This window comes from Onychostruthus taczanowskii, unplaced genomic scaffold (assembly GCF_017590055.1).
Source record: "Onychostruthus taczanowskii isolate IOZ18803 unplaced genomic scaffold, ASM1759005v1 scaffold25, whole genome shotgun sequence".
Taxonomy (NCBI): domain Eukaryota; kingdom Metazoa; phylum Chordata; class Aves; order Passeriformes; family Passeridae; genus Onychostruthus; species Onychostruthus taczanowskii.
The window spans coordinates 5473408-5494920 of record NW_024499796.1 but is presented as its reverse complement, the minus strand read 5'-3'; the positions used below and the strand labels follow the sequence as shown (position 1 = coordinate 5494920).

Genomic DNA, 21513 nt, shown 5'->3' with positions numbered 1-21513 from the left:
TTTATTCTTATGTAAGACAACACATTTGTTTTAAGTCAAACTTATGCCATTTCACTGTATTTTAACCACTTCTCTTAACACTAAACAGTAATATGTTTAGCTAATTTTGTGAAATGGACATAATATGGACATACTAGTAGCAATTACTATTTTTAATACTGAGTTTCTCTGGCTGCACTTGGGTTTTCAAAACTATTGGGAGCCAGTAGAAACTTTATAGACAACAAAAAGTAAAACCACACTCCCACACATGCACACAACTTGCAAAACAGGAAAGTAACTGCTCCACCCATTGTCTATTACACTTTGCTCTTCGAGACCTGAAACTTGAAAGTCATTCAAGAGGAGCTTTTGAACATCATGGGCGGACACCACTTGATCCACTCAGAAAGTTCAATTAAAGAGGTTTCAAGGGAGGAAAGAGCTCTGAGCACTGCTCAGAAGGATGGTGCAAACTGTCAACTAAGGAAGGAAGGAGACATTGCAAAAACAAGTTGCACTGCAGAGCCACAAGCTTCACCTACTCGTATGTGGGACCCCACTTGGGTGGCCGTGACTATCGGGCGCTGGGCAGTCCGGTACGGCGTGAAGGACTGAACCAGTAAAGGCAAGTTAGAATGAAATGCTGAACCTGTCAATTAAGTTTGATATAAAAACATCTCACATCTAATCTTTAAACAGTTCTCCTCAGAACTGGATCCAAAAGAAGGTGTGAATTGGGTGCTCATGAAAGAGAAAACCAACTCTGAGCTTTACAAACACAAATTTTTTCAGGATTTCACTAATCAAATACCTGTAGAGTGTTAAAGAGAGGTTTTGAATATAGAGTTATCTGGGCAATCTGAACAAAGTGCTTAAGGAAAGGCCTGTAAGAGGCAGGGAGGGAAAAAAGCTCTAAAACTCACTCGTATGGTTTCAGATGCAAAATGGCCTTCATTAATCATCTGATTTCCAGTCTCATCCAGTTTAATGATGGCTCCTGAATTGGCCTGCACCTCAGCTTCAAAGGCTTGGTGCTTCTGCAGCTTCCCCTGAAAGGAAAACATCAAAGAATGCAACTGAGATTTGGTGCAGGGACTCCTCCACATTCCCCAGCAGCAAGATTTTAAGTGTATTTTATGCATATTCAGGACTGACAAACAAATACTAAAACCTCACAGCTGAAATCAGTTGTATCATGTGGTGATCAACAGGTGGATTCAAACATCCCAGTTTTAGTTATTTCTTTCTTTTTTTTCTCTTGCACATGACAGTGTTTAAACCCCTAAAAACCTGTTAGCTAGCTCTACCCACACAAGCTTATTTTCTACAAATATTTTTTTTGTGGAAACAATAAGTGAAAATTCATATTTATTCACAGAGTTAAGGCATCCAACAAATTCTAGGATTAAACAAAGTTGGTTTTATACTACATTACACTGAGCAACATTTTCTATGCTGATATAGCATCCAATCCATTACTACAAATATTCCAATTACATCAGCAAAAGAGCCAGGCTTTTGAAAAGCACTTTGCAAGGTCATGGGTATTTGCATCCATCTTTCTTCACTCTCAGATCAAGTTTCATTTCTGCATTTGTTCTATCCCAGCTGACCTGTAACACCCTAAAATCAATAGTACAGGAAATAGAAAGTGGCAGGAGGACTTGCCTGCAAATTGCTTGGGTCTTTGTAATTTTCATCAGATGCAATCTGCAGTTTCTCTTGGATCCATTTTTCAAGCTCATCTGCATCACGCTGGAAAAACTGGAACCGATAGGAATCTTCAAGCTTTTGGCGCCTCAGAGAAGAGAGTTCCTTGAACCTGTGGTAACGGTCCAAAACTTGCTGACGCCTCTCTTGGATATCTTCTGCTGTTTCCAACACTTTTACACCACTTGGGTCCATTTTCTGAAAGCAAAAATGAAACCCCATTATGTTTGCCTTACAAAACACTGGCAGATCAGGAAGAGATTCATGCAGGAAAAAAGTGGTTTTTTAAAATCACACGTGGTTTACTTACAGTCTTACTCTGTGTGTGCAGGTACATGTATAAAATAGAAGTATCTTACATATAAATAAAACCACACTTCTGGCAGAAAGTGGTAAAGGAAAATTTACAAAAACATTTAACACCTATTTGGCTTGGACAAATATGGCTGCAGCCAGGTAAAGTCTGTGTCATCTCAAACTGTAGCATGCAAGTGTCCAACACAACAGCTAAAAATGTGGGTTTGTGCACAAATGTGTGTAGATCCAGACATACTTCTTGTACAACATACAGTATCTCTAGGTATTCTATTTAAAATATTCAATACTAAAGAATATTACTCATCTATGAACAACAGTTAAGTGGCCCACATGTATCTATATACACTTATGTACATATATAGACCCACATTCTGTCTGATGCATCTCTTCTTTATTCTCTCAATTAAAAAAAGTTACAAACGCATCCTGCCACTCTACATAACCTTTCAGAAGCCAGTAAGAGGCTTCACAGATGTGGCCTTAGTCAAGTAAGTCAAGGAGCATTTTGCTTAACCAATGATCTTGCTCTGACTGAAAATCCTTCTACATTGCTTTATGTACTAAAACCTAATATGGTTACCACAGGCAGCAAAGACCTGACTACTGATCTGCTTTTTCTCTTTATTAAAACTGTCACAATCTTTAATTTTCAGTTCCTCAACTTTCCAAAAGCAACTTGATTTTCAATAAAAGATCTGGGCTCTAAAACAGAACTCTAACACAAATTTTAAAAGTGGAACTATTATTATCACCGAATTTTGAATATTTAACCACTTATTTAACAACTAACTGCCTATCAAGAGTTTGCTGCAACAAACACTCTGTGCCTGAACAATTCTCCAATTAATGTCTTCGTGTACAAGTGATTACATGAGTTACTCATTTAATGCTTTTCTACCAATTCTGCACTCTCCAAGCTAAAGGTACTTCTCAATCCTCTCAGACAGGGAACTAGACTAGAACTGCAGACTAAAAGGCATGGGCAATCAGTTAAAATACATCATTAAATATTAAATTGCTATTTAGTCATTAGTTAGCTGCATGCTTTAATTAGACATGTATCTTGCATAATTGTATGGAAAACTCCACAGGTTGGAAAGTGATCTACAGGGCCATGTTTTCCAAGCACTTGTAAAAGGACAATCTGACAGAAAGGAACATATGGGGACGAATCCACACATTCCTGAGCTACCCTTGCAAGGTCCCCACCCTCCAGAGGACAGCCGTGCCAGCAGCACTCCTTGCTCCCATGAACTCTGAGCCCCAGCTGCACTGCGGCACTTGCAGCAAGGAAAGAAAATTCAGCTTTGTTTGTCCTTCCACTCATTACTGTCAAAAGAGGGCAAGGAAAAAACCACACCAGTGTGTGCAGACTGCGTTACATAAACGAAACCCAGGTTTTGCCTGGCAGTGCTACCAAAATCTCCACTTGATTAGTGTATCTGAGTATTAAAAGCTCAAACCCCTGAACACAACTCGAGCTCAGGCACAGATATGGTTCCTTGAGAAAGCAGCTGTTTGTTCCAGCACTCTGATTTCAAACAGCCTTTTTCCACCAGGAAAGGAAGCTATTGCTAAAAACTTCCTTTCCTGCCCTGTCATGCTGTGTTTGAATGCCAAAAACACTTCTTTTAAACTGCATTGTGTTCTGGAATAACACAGTGGCAGCTGGTCTAATGTACTGCATGGCTGGAGCCCTGCTGCTGATTCTGGGTTTGGGCAGTGCTTGGAGAAAATTAAATCCTGGTCAGTCTCTGGAACACTGTACACTCATTCACTGTACATTACAACTCAACTTGTATTTCAATATTAAAAATTAACCTCCACACAGTGATTTGAAAACATTCAAAATTATTTAATTATTTACATTACTATTAATTTAGGGAAATACTTAAATTATTTAAATTATCATTTCAAACATTGTTACAATGTTGAAAATCAAATGGGAGACCTTCTGTAATTTACCCTGGGAGCTGATTTTGCCTCTCACCACAGAAGCCAGGCAATCTGGCTCCTCTTTTTGCTGGAATTGGTTAAAAGAAAGGCTCCTTTTGTAACTACAGTGGAGCGAGTCAATTGTAAAAGAAGTGCTTTAGTGTAGCAATAATGGACTGTTCTTCCTGCAGCCCCAGCCGACGTCAGCAGTGTCTGTGCTGCCAGAGCCACCAGGGAGCTCAGAACTCAGAAGTCATGGATGCTGCAGAACAATGCAGTCTCCCTCCCTCCCACGTTATCCCCTCCAACTGCAGCACCACTGGAATAACAAACACCCCTCCAGAACAGTCCCAAAACTTCCTGGTTCACCTACACCCTTTGGAGACACCCAGGAGACACCTCTACACTTCCTGCACGAATGTCACCAACTGAAAGTTGTGCTTTGTGTTTTGAAGGTGCAGAGCACTGGGATGTGACTGTGCCAGGCTGTCCCCAGATAACCGGTGTCACCCCCGGCCCCGCCCGGCACAGCCGGTGCAGGGCGATAAGGACGGGGCTGAGGGAACTCTCCAGGCCCAGACAGCAGATCTGGACTGCCCTGCTGACATTTCATTCCTCCTTTCATGCTGTAAGGCTAACATTAGGTCAGCTTATGTCTTAAGTAAAATAAAAAAATCAGAAATGCTTCTTCACACTGGACTGTTTTGGTGAAGCTATTTAAAAAGGAAAAGAAACAGCCAACAAAAAGAAGTAGGAAAATTAAGGGAAAAAACCCAAAACAACAAAACAAACTTTTTACTCTCATCCTTCCATCTATGCTTTTCCCACTCAATACAAATGATACATAATAGCACACTAAAATATCCAACTGCAGGTATTTACAGACACTGCAGTGCAACAACGATGATGTCAGCACCACCATTCAAGTTCGGGAACCGCGGCATCGAGGTGGGTTCAACAGGAATCACAGCGGTGCCACACAGCAGAGCCGTCAGCATTTCCCTTACCAAAACATGTTTTCAGGGATTTAAAAGCACAAATGTGAAATACATTCAGTGTTAGGCAGAAGATTTTAGTGTATTTTTAAAAGCAATTACATGAAGCTTCAAAAAAATTTTAACTCCTTTGCCTGAAAAACAATCATATAGCAGTACATCAAGGTCTTCAGAAATTTTATCTTAAGACAACTCCTGATGTGTTGCATATATTCAGCATACATGACCTCAGCAGTGGCCTGTAACAGAAATATCTTCCCTACCAAAACACTCCTCCTTCCCAAGCATGCACACATGAACAGCTCAATGTATTTTTTTTAGTGTTCATCAACATCACACATCGTCAATCTTGGCTAAAGAAGATTTAACTGATATCAGCTACTCCCTCCTGAGGAACAGATTGCTGATCTTTCTTCTTTAAGCAAAAAAAACTGGATGTGAAAATAACCTTCAAAAGGACAGAGAAAAAAAAAATAACACACATTTCCCCCAGCTTTCATTTTGCCTATTCACAGCTGCCTCAAAACACCAGGGAAGAAACAAACCACCATGACTGCCTGGCTTGGGGAAGTCCATAAGTACTTGTACTGCTGGAAAATCAAAGAGAATCCTTCTGCAAACGTGCACAGCTCCTGCAAAGGGAGCCTGAGCATGCTGTGTCACAGAGAAGGAGCTAAAGGATGCCAGATCCTGTCCTAGAGGTTGGGACACTATTGGGACAAAATTAATGCCCGGCCTTTTGGTTTGCTGAATTTAACTTTTACAAAATAAAGACATTTTGAGGATAGACTATGTGCAGCACAACACTGTGTCCAAATATACTATTAAGGAAGGTCACTGACAGCAAACCTCCACAAATTCCAAGCTAGAAAAATCAGTAAAGCAGTGCTGTCCCAAAAAAAAAAAAAAAAAAAAAAATCAAGATGTGCTGAAGTTGCTGTTTGATGCTATAGAACTAACCACAGTGCAGGTAAAATTCAAACCAGCCCCAAAATTTAAGCAGATATTGCAGGGACACAGAAAATGTTGCATTAGAAGAAAATAAAAAAAAAAGAAAATTGTTTAAACCAAAGTGGTTGCAAAGCTAGTGATTTAGGCTGACAAGAGGGTTTGAGCACAGCCTCAACTATGCACTTTTGAAATATGAAGACAGATAAAGACCTGCTCATTTTTAGGCATTTAATCTTAAAATCTCAATTCGACTGTTTAAACAAGAGCAGTTGAATTGGCCATCTGAATTTGGTGTCTTCACATAGAAGGGGGCTTTTTGGTGGATTTGCTTTTGCATTAACATCATAGACCTTTGATAAAACTATCCAGGGCTGGCAAGGACTGCACTCTGCTGAGACTCCTGAGAAAGCAAATTACCTTGACTGCAATGCAGAAATGCAGAGTTTACAGGTAATGCAAGATTATATAATTAACCCCAGCATTTTTCATCCCATTTGTTATCTTCTCATTATCTTTTTAATTGCAGTATAAACATTTACCTCACTACCATTTCCAAATACATCCTATTTATTTTATCACATCCTATTTATTTTATCACCACTGAAACACAAGCATCACTGTGTAGAAACAGTTAAAGCACAACAACTCAAGGATTATAAATTTGTGCAAATGGATGAATAGGAACCAAACCAACTTTAAATGCACAATGTTCTGCACTGTAAATCTCTTCACAGTTGATTTGCAGACGCTATAAAGAAAAAGATTCTGCTCAAATACATTTTAAAATTAAAACCTCCTGGAAAATTAATCAGTATCAAAACTTGATTATATTGAACTGTAACTCCTACAAAACGTTCACACATCATGCATCACAGACAGAAATTAGGCAACTCAAAAGTATTAAAGGAAAGGCAGATCAGACTCACACTAAGTGCAAATAAAGCACCTGCTGTAGAGAATAAATTCAAACTAGTGGCTTTTGTTACAAACAGGTCACTGCAATAAAGGCAGGCAAGTGTGGCAAGGGCACTTCATGCATTATGGAAAAATACCTGGACTTTGACTTTACGAAACGATGACAACATGATGGAAGAATGTAGAGTCTAAAAGGGAGGGGGAAATCAAGATAACATTCAACTAATGACCAGCATAAGGATATGGATGAAATTTTTCTGTCACAGTACCTGTTAATCACTTTCCTTTTGCATCCTTGTCACATAAAATAATTTGGTGTTAGTGTTACCCAAGGTGTTGAAAATGACAAGACCCCCTCATGCAAAAAAGGTTACAATATCAACAGGAAAACTAAGTTAATTCAGTATGTACTAACCTTTCCAGTTAGTTCAAAACAAACCAAAAAAATACCGTAACCAGAAGGTCAAAACAGAAAGTAAAGCAAGTTATCTGGACTTGGCAAATGATAGTTCTTGCCACACTATAATCAAGTGTGACGGCTTAATCTGAAGACACAAATTCAATCAGAAGGTTTGGAATGTAAATCTCTACAAAAATGTTGACTTTCAATTGCCACGACAAAAAAAGGACAAGCAGCAGTTGTGACAGAAAGTATTTTTTGAGACGCAGCTGTCAAGAGCGTCCAATCCATTGAATTTTCAGCTAAAAATTTCCTTGCCTTCCCCAAGCCCAGGGACGTGCTGCGATCCCTGCAGGGAGCAGTGTGGGTGCCTTTGTGCCGCTGGAGCTGCGCGGGTCCCTTCCCCTGCCCAGCTGCAGCACGAGAGGCACATTCCCCTCTGCTGGAGCCACGGCAGCCCGGGCCGGGATCCATCCACCTTGCCCTGCCCGGGCCGGGATCCATCCACCCTCCCCTGCCCGGGCCGGGATCCATCCACCTTCCCCTGCCCGGGCCGGGATCCATCCACCCTCACCTGCCCGGGCCGGGATCCATCCACCTTCCCCTGCCCGGGCCGGGATCCATCCACCTTCCCCTGCCCAGCTGCAGCACGAGAGGCACATTCCCCTCCGCTGGAGCCACGGCAGCCCGGGCCGGGATCCATCCACGGCATCCGCAGCCCGCTCCGCCCCATTCTTCTGCTGCCTACACTCGCTCCAGGGACAGATGGAAAAAACAAACTCCCACACTACACTGACAAGCAGAGGAGAAAAGGGAGGAATTCGTATTATTTCCTCCGATAGAGGGGAAGCGATCAATTGTCTCCAAAAAGCAATTTTGTATTTATTTATGTATTTGTGATTAAAACAGTCACAAGCCCATAAATACATTACGCGGACCAAAAAAAGGCAGCGAAGATACCAAGCTATTTGTGCTAAATTACTAAGGTTAGCTGTAAATGTCATAGTTGAGAAATATACATTTCTCACCAAGAGGTACCACCCTCCACCAAGAGAATTAAGGCCTCTCTTATCCTACTGCTGTGCAGGAGAAAAATGTGCAAAAAATGCTTAAAATGTGTAAATGTAACCATTATTTTGTCATTGTTGCTACCTTTGTTATTAAAAAAAAAAATCAACCACAATTATGTTTAACTTCCTGAACTACAGATCTCATATAAGCATTATATCTAAATCTGTTTCTTTAAACAAAATTTTGATTTCAGTCTGACCAATGTGGATATTGTGGCTTTTTATTTCAACAAGAATGGAAATAAATTACTTCTTGTGAACAATGTAACCTGTTATCTTATTACAAGTATTTTCCACAGCTTAACAATTCCATTATTCCTGTTACAGATCCTGCACACAATGCAGCAGAAAGCAACCCATTTTCAACCTTTTGTCCATTATTTTCTCTGCACAATCCATAAATAAGGACAAATGAAGATTTCAAGGAAGAACTCTCTGCTAGATGTATATAAATGCATGAAAATCCCACAGTGGGATTGAAAATTTGTGTTGAACAAATCTGAATCCCTGACTAAGGCCTTCTACTGAGCACAGTCACTGGAATCTTCTGGCACTTTGCTGAAAGCAAAAATGCCAAAAGAAAATGGATTGTTTTCCAGAAAGATACAGAACCATTTCAGGCTGAGTTGGCTTTTTTTTGGTTGTTTTTTTCATTTTTTTCCCCCTGATATGCTCATTCGCCATCTCCAGACAACTGCTCTTCAAAACGTATTTAAATATGTATGAAAGACTGCTCAGGAGTCACGTACATTTTCCACTGGAACACGAACCTGGTTTATGATAAAACAGCTACAAAAAAATCCTTAACAGCCAATATGAACCTGCTGAAAAAAAATATACAGTGATAACTGCTTGGTTTTCCTTCAGTATCAGGGAAAATGGTTGCCCTATTGGCACATATTTATGATCCAGCAATGCAGATTTATATTGTTATAACCAGGTAAGGTGTATGTGGGCAACAAATTGAGAAACGCTTGATTTGGATTTATTTTAAAGTAAAAAAAAAAAAAAAAAAAAAAAAAATTAGGGGTTTTTTTTGGGTTTTTTTTTTTTTTTAAATAACCAGGGCAGGGACAAATCCTGACTGTTTTACAAAGGAAGCAGTAGACCTTGCCCTACATACAAAGTAACACATATATGAAAGGAACAGAGGTCGGGAGACTCGGCTGAAACGCCTCCCTGCTTGTCAGCTCTGCCGAGCCGCCCCCGTGTCCGTCCCTGCCCGGAGACCCCCGGGCCCTGCGGCACGGGCTCCGCCGCTGCCCCGGCCCCTCCATCGCTCCTTCCTCCTCCTCGCCGCATCTCCTGACCTTGGACAGGGCTGGGCAGCCGCGGGAGCCATTGCTGTGCAACGATTCCCGGCGGGGGCTCCATCCCCCGGGAATTCTCCCCGGGAAATGCAGGGTGGCAGCCCTGGAGGGCCGGGCGGGCACGGCGGGGGCTGTTACCCGCCGGGGATGTTATTTTCCGCCTGTTTGTCCCTCCCCGGGCCGCTGAATGGGATTCCAGGCGGGGGTCGCGCTGCTCAGGGCGGCTGTGGCCGCTCCCTGCCCGCCCGCCCTTCACTCGCGCCGCGCCCCCGCCCTTCGCTCCGCTCCGCTCGACCGAGGCCCGCGGGGAGACCCCGGGCCCGGCTCTGCGGCGCCCCGCGATAAAGAACGGCCCGGCGGAGCCGCGGAGGGCGAGAGCGAGCGGCGGCCGGGACGCCCGCGGAGGCAGGGCCGGCCTCAGCCTCCCCCGGCTCACCCGCACACCTGTGCCCGGCTGGGTGAGCCCGAGCGGGGCGCGGTGAAGGCCGCGCGGCGCCCCCCGCCCGCCCTTCGCCCCATCCCCTCACCGGCTCTGTGGGTGCGCAGGGACCTCCCGCCGGCTCCGCGCCCTCCGCCACGGACCGCGCGCGCCGCCCGCACCCGCCCTTTTATAGCCCGGCCGGAGGTGACGTCAGCGCCGCAGAGCTGCCCTGCCCGGAGGGCGGAAAGAGACGAACAACTTCGGAAACAATCGGGAAACGAGCGCGGAGAGGCCACGCCCACCCGAGCTCCGCCGGTGAACGATGAGATCCGGACAGAACCGAGTGAATCCGGAAAGGGACGAGCAGTTCCGGAGAGAACGAGGTGTTCGGAAATAACCGAGGGTGAGGGTCCGGAAAGGACCGAGGGCTTCCGGAAAGAGCCGAGCGGAGGGCGTTTGTGCCCTGCAGGGACCGGCCTGGGGCACCCCAAAATCACATTAGTACCGGGGGAATCGGTTAAAATGTCTCTGCCCCCTTCTCCGGAGTCAGGGTCGAGGTTCTACGGCTCAGTGATGGGGACAGCTCACTTGTGCAGCATCCAGCCACGGTCAAAGCAGCAGCTTTGTAAGTTTTATATTATATAGAGATGTAATTATATACATAACACACAGACACAGATATATATATATAAAATTTATATGCAGATGTATAGGTAAGAGTGGCTGCTGAAGTGCTGTGCAGTGTCACCCAGAAGCCTGGCAAGGACACAGCATCAAAAGGCTGCAAGAGCCTGTCAAGGGAAAGCTATTTCTGAAAAGCTGATGCATAAATTCAAAGGGAAATGAGCCTTTAGCATTAAATCAATGTTCAAAATAGACACATTCTACTCTAAAAAATGAAATAATTAGAGATTAGAGAGCTGGAAGGCAGCAAGAATGTTATTGGCTCAAAGTGGTGAGTGGGTTTGATGGCTGTGTGAATTAATAACACTTTATTTGAGTGAAGTACTTAACTGGAAGCACAGGCACTTATGGTGACACTGCATCCCTGGGACTGCCTGGAACTCCTGTCTCCAAGCAGGAGTCTGACTCACACCAACTTTGATGCATCTCCTCCTGAAGGCACAGTATTTCCACATCTGCCATGCTCTCCTTGGTCACATTTGATACAAATGTACATGCAAAACCACCAGGGATATAAGCATATCACCTTATTTGCATTGCATCTTAACAGCACCAACTGGCTAACATCCAAACCTGCTAAAATGACAAAAACAAGTCAAACACTCAGCTCAAGCAGCAGATAAAACCTCAAGCTACATCTGAAAACAAATATTGATCCTTATGAAGCACACACATTATTCATTTAGCATTCATACTAGTATTTTTAAAACAGTAGGTATGTGGATTCTCTTTACTGAGGCAGAAAAGGATATCTTGTTTTGTTTTTTTTTTACAAAAATATATACTTTTATTTAACCCACAAATGTTAGAAACCCCAAGTAGCTGTCAGCAAAAATAATATTGTATTTCACAAGGACATCATCAAATTCTTCCTTGGGTTTGGCACAGGTAGACAATTGTTTCTAACATACAGGACCAATTACTGTCTTGGCAAAGTGAATCTCCACCATAATTATGAAATATGCAATATAAAATTAAAACATCTCCACTCAGTATCAAAAAACCTTGTACATTTTCAAGTATACTAATAAAAGTTGCATTGCTTCAGAATTATCTGGCAAACGGACACCAGGAGGATATTTCCAATTTCCCAGAACAATCACAAAGTTACAGTAGTCTAAAGTATTCCAGAGTCAGTTTACAAAACACATAAACCAAATACAAATTTAACTTGGGTATAAACCATTTTAAAGACAAGGGTTTTACAGGCCTGAATTCCAAAGCACACGTTACAACCTTTTCTGAGAAATCTCAAGAACTATATGGAAAACCAAATCCATATTCTCACATGAGAACCTCAGTTCCATGTTCTACAGCTTCAAGCCCTGGTGCCTCTAGGAAAAACAAACCCCAGTCTGGTAAAAATAACATTTTCAATAGCACTTGCAACAGTATATTGCCAGAATAATCAACTACCCTGTAGAACTCAGAAATAAATTTTCTCATCTTGGAGGCCACCAAAACAGTTCAAGGACAGCTCACTGTAAATGCAACAGATTTTCCATCTCTATTCATCCAGGAGCTGTGGATTTTCCTGACTGCCCCTTCTCCAACAGAAAAAAAACCCACAGAATTTTGATTGTTACAGGAGTTCTTCTTTCCCCCACAAACCTTTTGGAGCAGTGAGTCTACCTCCCTTCAACCCAGAGTCCTGCCTTTTGGAGTGAAGTTACATCCAAGGGAGACAAGTGTCAGCACTGCTCAACCTTCAGCAGCCTCACCACAGATTTTAGATGATGTTGAGAACAAGTCCATCAGCATAATTACAGCTGAATTATAAAAGATGTAAGAAATACAAAAATAAAGTTCTAGCAGTAAGTTTGAGATGGATTATGCTGTTAAGAGTTCATAAAGCTGTGAGGTATTTTCACTTCCATGGGCCAAACAGCACTGTGCAATTTCTCAGTCCAAGAGTCCTTAACTCCAGAGCCATCAGCACAATGGATTTAAAGCATCTTCCACATGATTAAACATATGAAGGAAAGGACTTGAAGTGTCAGTAATTTATTATACAAAAACTTATAAAGATCTAATGCAGAGATTAGCTTTGAATCTAACAAATAAATCTTCTTGAATTAAACATTAAGGGGAAAGGAAATACAGGCTGATTTATGTTCTCCAAAAGGAAGGTGTCAGAATGCCCTTTGGTAATGGAATTTCCTGTGCACGTAGACATTTCTAATGGAGAGAAAGACAAATAATAAAGATAAATAAATGTGCATCTTAATTTGGCATTTCTTCTCAGGAATTCTTTTGACTCTTACTATACATTCAAAGCATTGCTAATAAAATGTACCAGAATTAATTATGAAATGAAAGTTTAACTTCAAAGCTGTCATATTTTAATATCATAATCTAAGTCAACATTCACAGAACAATTTAAACAATCGAGTATTTACAGTTTTGCAAACTTTTTAAAAAAAATATGCAGAATGCAATGCTAAACAAACACTACAGATAGCAGCTCAAAATGTCACTTCCCCATATATTTAATCAGGACAAGTGCTAAAAGCAAGTAACTACTGATAAGAAACAGCCATGACAGAAATGACTCAGCAGAATCCTCCTCAACCTGTACATCTCCTCTCACTGATCTTCCTTTATAACCAAAATACATTTTCATTGATAAAAATTAGATGTGAGGTAAAAAAGCAGCGAGATGTTTGATATCATAACTATCATTAAGGTAATTCAGTAATTTAAAATTTATAAAAGATGGGTTAGATCATAGAGAGAGGTCTGGTGGGTGGCAAGCAGTGCCAACCTCATTATCCAAATGATGCATATATTCAGTGATGAGAAAAACAAAACCCAAACTCAAAACATCTGAAAATTAAATTAACAAACCCCCCTCCCCCCCAAACTGCTTTACCTGCACGAAATTCTTCAAACGTGACAAACAGCCCATCTGGCCAGAGCTGGTCACAGCTTCAATCCTGCAGAAGTAACAGCACCTTTCAAAATCTATTTAGAACGTTGGGTTTGATTCACAAGTGGGTGTGGGGGTGGATGGCAGGGATTGGAAAACATGGATGAGTCACTTCAGAGCGAACACCAACACTCCTAACCCCAGCTATCATACCTTGGGATATAGGATTTCTGGATAAAGAACATTGTTTTCCAGAACTGAATCCCATACTGCTTCATCAGAGCATTGCCACACACCTGTGATACAGAAAGGCACGAAGTGCAGGTTACACAGTTGGTTTTCAACTTGCATGACTGCTGCAATGAACCTGCTCCACACCAATGCCTTAATGCTTTATTCAAGACATTTAAAGAAATACACCTACACTGAAACAAGCAAATCCCCCAAATGCTATTTGGAGTGTTATGCTACCATAATCACCTTCTTTCCTGTTATATGAATCTTGACATCCTTCATTTCACCTCAGTCTCCCTCCAAAAATAGTTCTGTTTCCTAACACCATTTACTGGGGCACACTGTGGTCATTTCCCCACTGTGATTACTGCTGTGAGCAGTGATTCATCAGCTTTCTACACACAGTTTACAGAACAAATGTTCCTCTGACTTCATCACCCCAACAGAATCCCCCATGGGGTATTTCAATTCCCATTCTCTCATTTGTACTTTTACAGTTCTTCAGAAGATTTGAGAGCAGAGAAGCTGCTTGTGTTCAACAATATTTGTGTCCCCTGACTTCTGCCTTCAACTGTGGCTCTTATTTAGCACAGGCCTATTATCTTAGGAGAGAGGATTAATATCCATCAGGCTCTGACCTTTTCAGCCTGAAAAATCTATCTTGTTTTATGAACTAATTTGGCTGGAGCAGCCACAGGACCTCCTTGCACAGTACGAACTGCCAGGTATTTAGAACAGACCTTATGTAAGACCATACAGCTATTTTTAAAACACCAGAAACCTTAAACAGAATCAAATACAACATGAGAATTTGTGTTTATAGAAACTTCAGTTTTGAAATCATTCAGCTCCAAAGCTGTATTTGCAAGAATGTGGATATATTCACATTCCTTTCTGAAGAAATAAGAACAAGTTAGAAAAGCCTGCTGTGAATCTCACCTCAGCAATCCCTCCAGAACCCCAAAGGGATATAAACTGGTGACATTTAACTACTAACAGTTATCCACACCACTTACTTCCAGGAAATCCAGAAGCAGCATAGCTGTCACATCTGCCAGTGGCTCCAGATTCAACATCTGTGCAAGCCAGCGCCATCCATAGCTCAGACCATGAGGATGTGCCTACCAAGCAACAAAGAAGCTACTCATCACTTGCTTTATGACTTGTAAAACACAATTATCAAAACACACAGTTTTCTGATTGACTTTTCTCTTTATAAAACTTGGTCACTGTGAAAACATAAAGGAAGTAAAAGTTCACACCATTAATTAGCATTGCTTTGTTCATCATGGTTATGGCAATTTTCCTTCAAATATATCCTGAGCTAGTTTAAATTCAGCACACCTCAATTACAAAACAAGCTTCCAATACATTTAATAGACTCCTGGGATAGTAACAAGGCTCCAAGTATAAAGCTACACACATACCCCTTGTTTGTTCCCATAGGGCCAGCGGAGCTGAATGATGGCAGCATAGAGACGAATCATTCCTGACATCCTTTTAAGAAAATGATCCTGTTCTTCCACTTTAGAATCATGAACTTCATATCCAAGCATCCTTAGTATGAGAAAACATTCTAGTTTTAGTACAGCAAAACACATTCACTGCAGTCCCTGCAGCTCTCAGCTTACTTGAAGCCAACTCTACTGAGAATAGGGATTCTCCAAAAACATGCAAGAATTACTGCAAAGGCTGATCATCACCCTCTGGATCATATGTTCCACCATTTGGTGAGGCACTGGAACAGGTCACAGAGAAGCTCTGGCTGCCCCATCCAAGAAAATGCTCAAGGACAGGGGGTTGGAACAAGATGGATTTTACACACTTGTGAGTGAACCTCCAGACTCAATGCCTACGTGCTCAGGAATGGGGGAAAGTGGAGTTCACTCAAAATAGTCTTCACCCTTGCAGGGTTCATGGAGAAAAAGTCCAGTAGTAAATTTACCTCTGATACTCTTCCACAGAAGTCCCTTCTTTCCGAGCAGGGTAAAATGGCACAGAATATGGGCACTTTTTGTGCAGATGAGCTAAAAAGATGTCTCCAACTCGAGGGTGTAATTCCCAGATTCCTGAGAGCACCACAGCAATTGGGAAAGCTGACTCATGGTGAAAAGATACTTCTCCTTCCCCATGTTTCTGGAGGGTAGAAAAGGAAAGTCAGCCACCACTCTTTCAAGTAATTTCTCAGAAAAAAAAACGCTCCTCATTTCTGTAGTTAGCCTTTACTAAAGAATCTGAATGTTTCCATGGCTATGAACCAAGGATAGAAAAGCTGATGAAGCCACCTATCCTCAGCTCCCACAGAGGATGACAATAAACTGTGGTTCAGGAGAGAAAAATGGGATTAGCAAACACAGGCTTAAAGTGCAGGCTGCACAGATATTCTCAACCCAAAGAATCACTTTCAAGTATTTACAAATTAGTCACAGTTTTACTCCATGGGTTGATTTTTGCATTTTTGGAGAAAAGTTTCAAACCGCCCAAATTTAGAAAATAAAAGACAAGAGAAAAATACTGCCAACTTCAAAAAACAATTTAAACTTCATTTCTTGAGAGGTGTTAACAAGAAAGCAGGGACTGAAGTCTGCCTCTTGAGCCTTAGTGTTGGGGTTTTGTGTCCACCAAGTTCTGCCATCATATAAGGTTTGAGCCTATATACATTTTTGTGATACACCATAAATTAACTATCAAACTATTTTCCACAACACTGTACCTACCTAGTTCAAAATATGTAAGATGTAAGCCTGAAATTTAAAAAGAGTTTTTCCTCCCAGAAGAAATAAAATAAGGGTTGGAAGTGAAAGAGAAAGTAAGTTCTTTCACTGCATTCATACAGGCAAACTGAACACCCAATGATTTTGTTCTTCAACGCTGAAGAGACAGTTCAGTGTCCAAGAGCACGGGCCACCTGTGCCACCCCAAAGAAGAGATTTCCTCACCACAAACTTCTCTGCAAGTTTGTAGCAAACAAACTCCAGCCCCTGTGGATGCTGAGTCACCGACACGGACTGCCCTTCAGTCTGAACAGGCTTCCCAGACAGCAGGTTATTGATCTTGTCAAACACCTCTCTCAGCTTAGAGCCTGCAAATACATTAGGAATGCACAGAGACACAAGATAAGGGAACAGCAGACAAGGCTTACCCAGAATACATCAAGCTCATCAACGCCAAACCTACATCCCAAAGGGCACCTTTGCTCCATCTGATTAACCAAACATAATCCTGATGAAGAAAGATGCTTCTGAGGGAAGAAACAGGCCTTCAAAACACAAGCAAACCCTCCTGCACAGACAGGCTGTGTGCAGGTCAGCTTTCTGCTACAGAAACACTTGATATGCCTGTGCCCTCATAAAATCTTTAAAACAAAAGGAATTTCAGTGGGATTGAGCTTTTGGTGTTTTCCTGACCTGATATGCTAGAGATCTGGCTCACAGGGATTGTAGCTGCTTTCTGCAAGTTTGTTTTTATCTTCTTCACCTGAGAACAAAGAAACAAACAACTTTAAAATCCTTTCCAAACAAGTACATATATGTGTGTGTATATATATATATATATATATAATAGTTTGGAGCAGAGTGGTAACAGAGGCTGCTACAATACAGTTTTAAATTTTTTTAATGAAAGTTATCCTATTTACCTAGAAATTAAGATAATCTCTCTTCCAGAGTATTAATAATTTGTTCATACCTCAGTGTTGCCTTTGCAGTTTCCAATTTCACTGAAAGCAGCAATGCATTGCTGGGCAGCATCCTGAAGCTGCTGGTACCACTGCATGATACTTTCTTCAGTTTTAACCTGAAGCCCTGTTATTAAAAAAACCAAAAAGATAAGTAAGAAAGACCTAAACCTCTAGTGAGAAAACTCACTTTAAAAAATGCAAGTCAAAGGAATAAAAAAGATTTTTAAAAAAGCCTAACCAACCTTCCTTCTGCTGCTTTTCCCCTGACTGCTGTGCAGAGGCAGGAGTCTGACTCTTCATCTGCTCTTTCTTCTCTAACTCCTTCTGCTTTTGTTTCTTTTCCTCTTCATCTTTCCTCTTCTTTTCTTCTAGAGCTGCAGCGATTTCCTGCTGCATGCTGGCTATCAGTCCTCGCATCTCCTGCAGGGCTCGTTCAGTGCTGGCCACATCTGCTTGAGTTGGGAACCCTCTCTGCCAAGAAACATGAGAGGTAACACAGCATTAACCTTTGGCTCCACTGTCAGAGGGCCACCAGCAAGCACAAGGAGCCTTTGAAGCATTTGCCTTCAGATAACCTGGGAGATAACTGTGTGTTTTAACCCCATCTCCTTTATTTGTACATAACATTGGTCATAATATTTGTAAATAATACAAGTCCATGACTAAATCTCCTAAGGTCTTGGACAACAAAAATTAAGAATACACTTGGAGAAGTGCAAGTGAACTCCAGTGCAAAGCCTTGACAGCTCCCTCTGCTGAAAGCCAGCTGTGACAAGCTGGAACACAGGATTAGCCTTATTAGCACTGTATCTTTCAAGACTTGTATCCCATCCTAGAACGAAAAAATGTCAAGGAAAGCCAGCTACTGCAGAAAAGCTCATGAGGAGAGGAGAATCATAAGATGTTCAGTATTTAACAATTCATGAACCAGTCCACTGTCACAGAGGGAACTATACAGCACCAAGAATTTACAGCAATTTAATTTGAATCTTTCTCCTGTAGAAGCTCTCATGCATTTTGATAAGCCATTTTCAAGAGAACAGCTGAAGTGCCAGAGGAAAGAATTCCCCTTTGAAACTGGGTGTTTTATAGGATGAATATCTAAAAACATTGCTGCGACATCTTATTTAAGGGCCTCATGACAAGCTGCCTTTGAAGACAACTACAGAGAGCTTTATGAAGGAACGACAGCGCAAGTTCACAACCCCAGAGCCTGTACCTCGCTCGTGGTGCGGATGAGCCCTGACACCAGCCCACAGATCTGGTTGCCACGATTGCTGTACGCAGACAGATCGATTCTGGGCAAGTCTTTGTGCCGGTAGTTGGGATCAATCTGCTGGTTCAGCTGCAGCAGTTCCTCCTGGATGGAATAAAGGCGACGCAGCCTCTCCTGGCCCTCCTCCTTGCGCAAACGTTCCAGCTCTTCCTGGCGCTGCCTCTGCTGCTCTGCCTCACGCAATTTTAGGTTCAATATCTGGGGAGACAAAGACACAAGAGTAATAAAATACCTCAATAACTCTAGTTGTACAGTTCCTTCCCGGTCTGATGGCTCCAGCTTTACAGGGCCTTCCTGTTCCTAGGACAGAAGTGCCTTTAATGCATTTCCACACTGCAGCAGGTGCCCAGGACAGCACCAGAAAATCCACGCCCACTTCAGAGTGTTGTGAAAATACAAATAAAGCAATTGGTCTTTCCAGTTCCCACCCAGAAGTCATGGTCTTTTATGAAAGACAATTCTTACGAGTCTCAGACCTTTGCTCTATGTCGGTGTTCTTCCTTCAACTTCTCTTGCTGCCCCTGAGCCTCCTTTGAGCTACAATACATATAAAGACAGAAAAACTGTATTCAAGACATTCAGGAGACAAAACACAAACCAACACACAGGAAATTTTTCTTAAAACAAGCTAAAGGAACTTTAGCTATCACAAATGTTGTCTTTTTCTAACCACTGAAACCTCAACAACAGCCAGACATCTACTCTGACAGCCAAACTCTAACAGGATAGTTAATGTAAGACAAACAGCAGGTGAAATTTCCAACCAAGTGACTAGCATAGAATTGTCAGGAACAGGAATTAACCTGCACTTTGATTAAATGCTATAAAATTCTAGTGATACCAGAGGTAATCTCACCTCTTCTCCATTACTTCTTGCAACTCTTGGAATTCCTGATGCCGCTTCAGCTCCCTCAGTTCATCAAAGCGCTTCAGCTGCTCACTGGCCTGGGCATAGGCTGCCCTCACCATCTGCTCCTGCTCCTCCTGCCGCTGCCTCAGCCTCTCCTGCATTACAGAGGGGCACCAAAGGTAGCCATTGAACAATGTGGACAGAAGAAAACACAAACCAAACTGCCCAACATTTATAACTTGCTGTCCTTGCACCGTTATCTCTGACTCCTGGGATTCACTGACACCCCCTCAATCATTTTTTCTTACCTTTGCTTTCAGCCTGTGCATCTCTTCGTACATCCGAATGCAGCCTTCGACTTTTGCAACTTTAGATGACAGAACTGCTGGAACAACTTCTTGATTCATTTCCAGGAGACTAAGATGATCACTTTCCTGTATGGCCAGCATAAAAACAAAATCAGTGTCTAAGCACAGGATCAGCAATTCATGGAGGAAAACAGATAAAGCAAGTCTCCTAACTATTATTTGCCCAGCTTCCTACCCTTCTGCCTCGTAAAATAGGGTCAGAACCCATTTTACTTTACCATAGGGTAAGTCACTCAAAAGACTCCAGAGAACCCAGTGTGGTTACTCATGGAGTTTTACAGCAGCTCTGACCCTCCTCTGTGACCTTATGGATGAATCCTGTGCTGCTAATCCACAACACAACAGAGCTACAACTATTTTCCTCAGTTATGGTGAAAAATTGAGTTTGCTTTGGATCTACTGTGAAACATTTTTCTATGAAAATCTTGTTAATACTAACTTTATCGTCACCTGTTCGTACTACAAAAAAAATAAAACTAAAGATGTTTTCCCCATAAATTAACAGAGCACAAACCAGTCTTGATCTAACAATTTATGACAGCAAGTTAGGATTTTTTTTTCCCTCACAGCTGCTCCATAAGCATATGGATTATAATCAGAGAGCTACCTTGGTCTCACTGGGCTCCGTAGATGAAGGTGGTGAAGAGCTCTGGTGGCTTCCAGGCGGGACCTTCTCCGCAGATGCCCGTTTTGGGAGTGGAGTGGATTGTTTGGGCGTTGAAGTCCCGGAGGGTGCGATTTCCTGTGCTAATTGCCCACTAAGGCTGTCCAGCACCCAGCCGCAGTAAGGGGAGAGCTCAACGGGTGCCACACATCCTTCCAAGGCAGCCTTGAGAGAAAACGTCCTCCGTGAACGCGGCACAGCCTTAATTTCAGTACAACTTTACCCCACCATGAACACATCTGCACAGTTAGTAGCTGCTTTATCATCGCAGCTCAGTATCCCATTTAACCCTTTTTTCTGCTGTCTTTCCAACACTTTTTCCGGACTATCCCACCTTCGCAGGACATTTGAACCCCCTCGGACCAGCCCCGCTCCCTCACCCCCCGCTCCCGAGCCTGGACCCGCTCTGGGGGTATTTGAACCCCCTCGGACCAGCCCCGCTCCCTCACCCCCCGCTCCCGAGCCTGGACCCGCTTCGGGAGTATTTCAAGCCCTGAGTGTCACCGGGATGAGCGGTCGGTGTTTCCCAGCGGGCAGGGCCGACTCCCGGGGCGCGCCCTCACCTCATCCTCCTGCCAGTGGCTGCAGTAGCTCAGCCGGCCCTTGCTGGAGAGGCGCAGGGCCTCCAGAGTGTCGAAACGCAGCTGCCACGACTCCATGACGACCCCGCACTGGCCCAGGGGCTCCCTCACGGCCCCCGGCGTCCCTCACGGCCGGGCCGGCCCCTTCCGGGCCGCGATGACCGCATCCGCCTCGTGCCGGCGGGAGGGCTGTGGCCGCCCCCTGGCGGAGAGGCGGGGCCCGGCCCGACGCCGCGGGTTCGAGTCCCGCCCCCGGCAGCGGGGCGCTAAGGACGCGGCCGGGAAACAGCCGCAGGTTCAC

The 21513-nt window shown here is 42.9% G+C and overlaps 3 protein-coding genes across 14 annotated transcripts in view; 1 reads left to right on the top strand and 2 right to left on the bottom strand.

Annotated features, from left to right (window-relative positions):
• Nucleotides 1–10233, bottom strand: part of SPTAN1 (spectrin alpha, non-erythrocytic 1) — a 45920-nt gene extending 35687 nt beyond the window's left edge. For 6 of the 12 annotated variants that reach the window (XM_041406427.1, XM_041406429.1, XM_041406430.1 and 3 more), the window contains exons 1-4: nt 10114–10177; nt 6944–6994; nt 1651–1890; nt 906–1031 (exon numbers count right to left, since the gene is read on the bottom strand). In XM_041406427.1, coding sequence (XP_041262361.1) covers nt 906–1031; nt 1651–1890; nt 6944–6976 — 399 coding nt within the window. In that variant the 5' untranslated portion in view covers nt 6977–6994; nt 10114–10177. Of the gene's footprint in view, nt 1–524; nt 632–905; nt 1038–1650; nt 1891–6943; nt 6995–10113 lie in introns of those variants that run through there. The other 6 variants (XM_041406422.1, XM_041406426.1, XM_041406423.1 and 3 more) reach the window with 3 other exon arrangements.
• Nucleotides 9770–12403, top strand: LOC121336867 (basic proline-rich protein-like). The gene is made up of 2 exons (XM_041406436.1): nt 9770–10410; nt 12280–12403. Exons 1-2 carry the CDS (start codon nt 9774–9776, stop codon nt 12315–12317), a joined length of 675 nt encoding a protein of 224 aa, XP_041262370.1. The 5' UTR covers nt 9770–9773; the 3' UTR covers nt 12318–12403.
• A 329-nt stretch (nt 12404–12732) lies between these two features.
• GLE1 (GLE1 RNA export mediator) lies at nt 12733–21378 on the bottom strand. Its single transcript, XM_041406434.1, has 16 exons — nt 21195–21378; nt 20575–20796; nt 19908–20033; nt 19606–19754; nt 19226–19286; nt 18693–18947; nt 17716–17944; nt 17482–17597; nt 17202–17271; nt 16734–16876; nt 15740–15930; nt 15222–15351; nt 14811–14915; nt 13774–13856; nt 13564–13627; nt 12733–12869 (listed from the first exon to the last, which is right to left on the bottom strand). The coding sequence occupies exons 1-16, from the start codon at nt 21288–21290 to the stop codon at nt 12801–12803; spliced, it is 2109 nt and encodes a 702-aa protein (XP_041262368.1). The 5' UTR covers nt 21291–21378; the 3' UTR covers nt 12733–12800.
• Nucleotides 21379–21513: the final 135 nt, after the last annotated feature.

Coding starts and splice junctions, on each gene's coding strand:
- LOC121336867 (XM_041406436.1), top strand. CDS start 9,774: ATGGGATTCCAGGCGGGGGTCGCGCTGCTCAGGGCGGCTGTGGCCGCT. Junction 10,411..12,279: donor GTGTTCGGAAATAACCGAGG/GTGAGGGTCCGG, acceptor TGATTGTTACAG/GAGTTCTTCTTTCCCCCACA.
- GLE1 (XM_041406434.1), bottom strand. CDS start 21,290: ATGGAGTCGTGGCAGCTGCGTTTCGACACTCTGGAGGCCCTGCGCCTC. Junction 15,931..16,733: donor AACTTGCAGAGAAGTTTGTG/GTGAGGAAATCT, acceptor TCTACCCTCCAG/AAACATGGGGAAGGAGAAGT. Junction 13,857..14,810: donor TGCTTCTGGATTTCCTGGAA/GTAAGTGGTGTG, acceptor TCTGTATCACAG/GTGTGTGGCAATGCTCTGAT.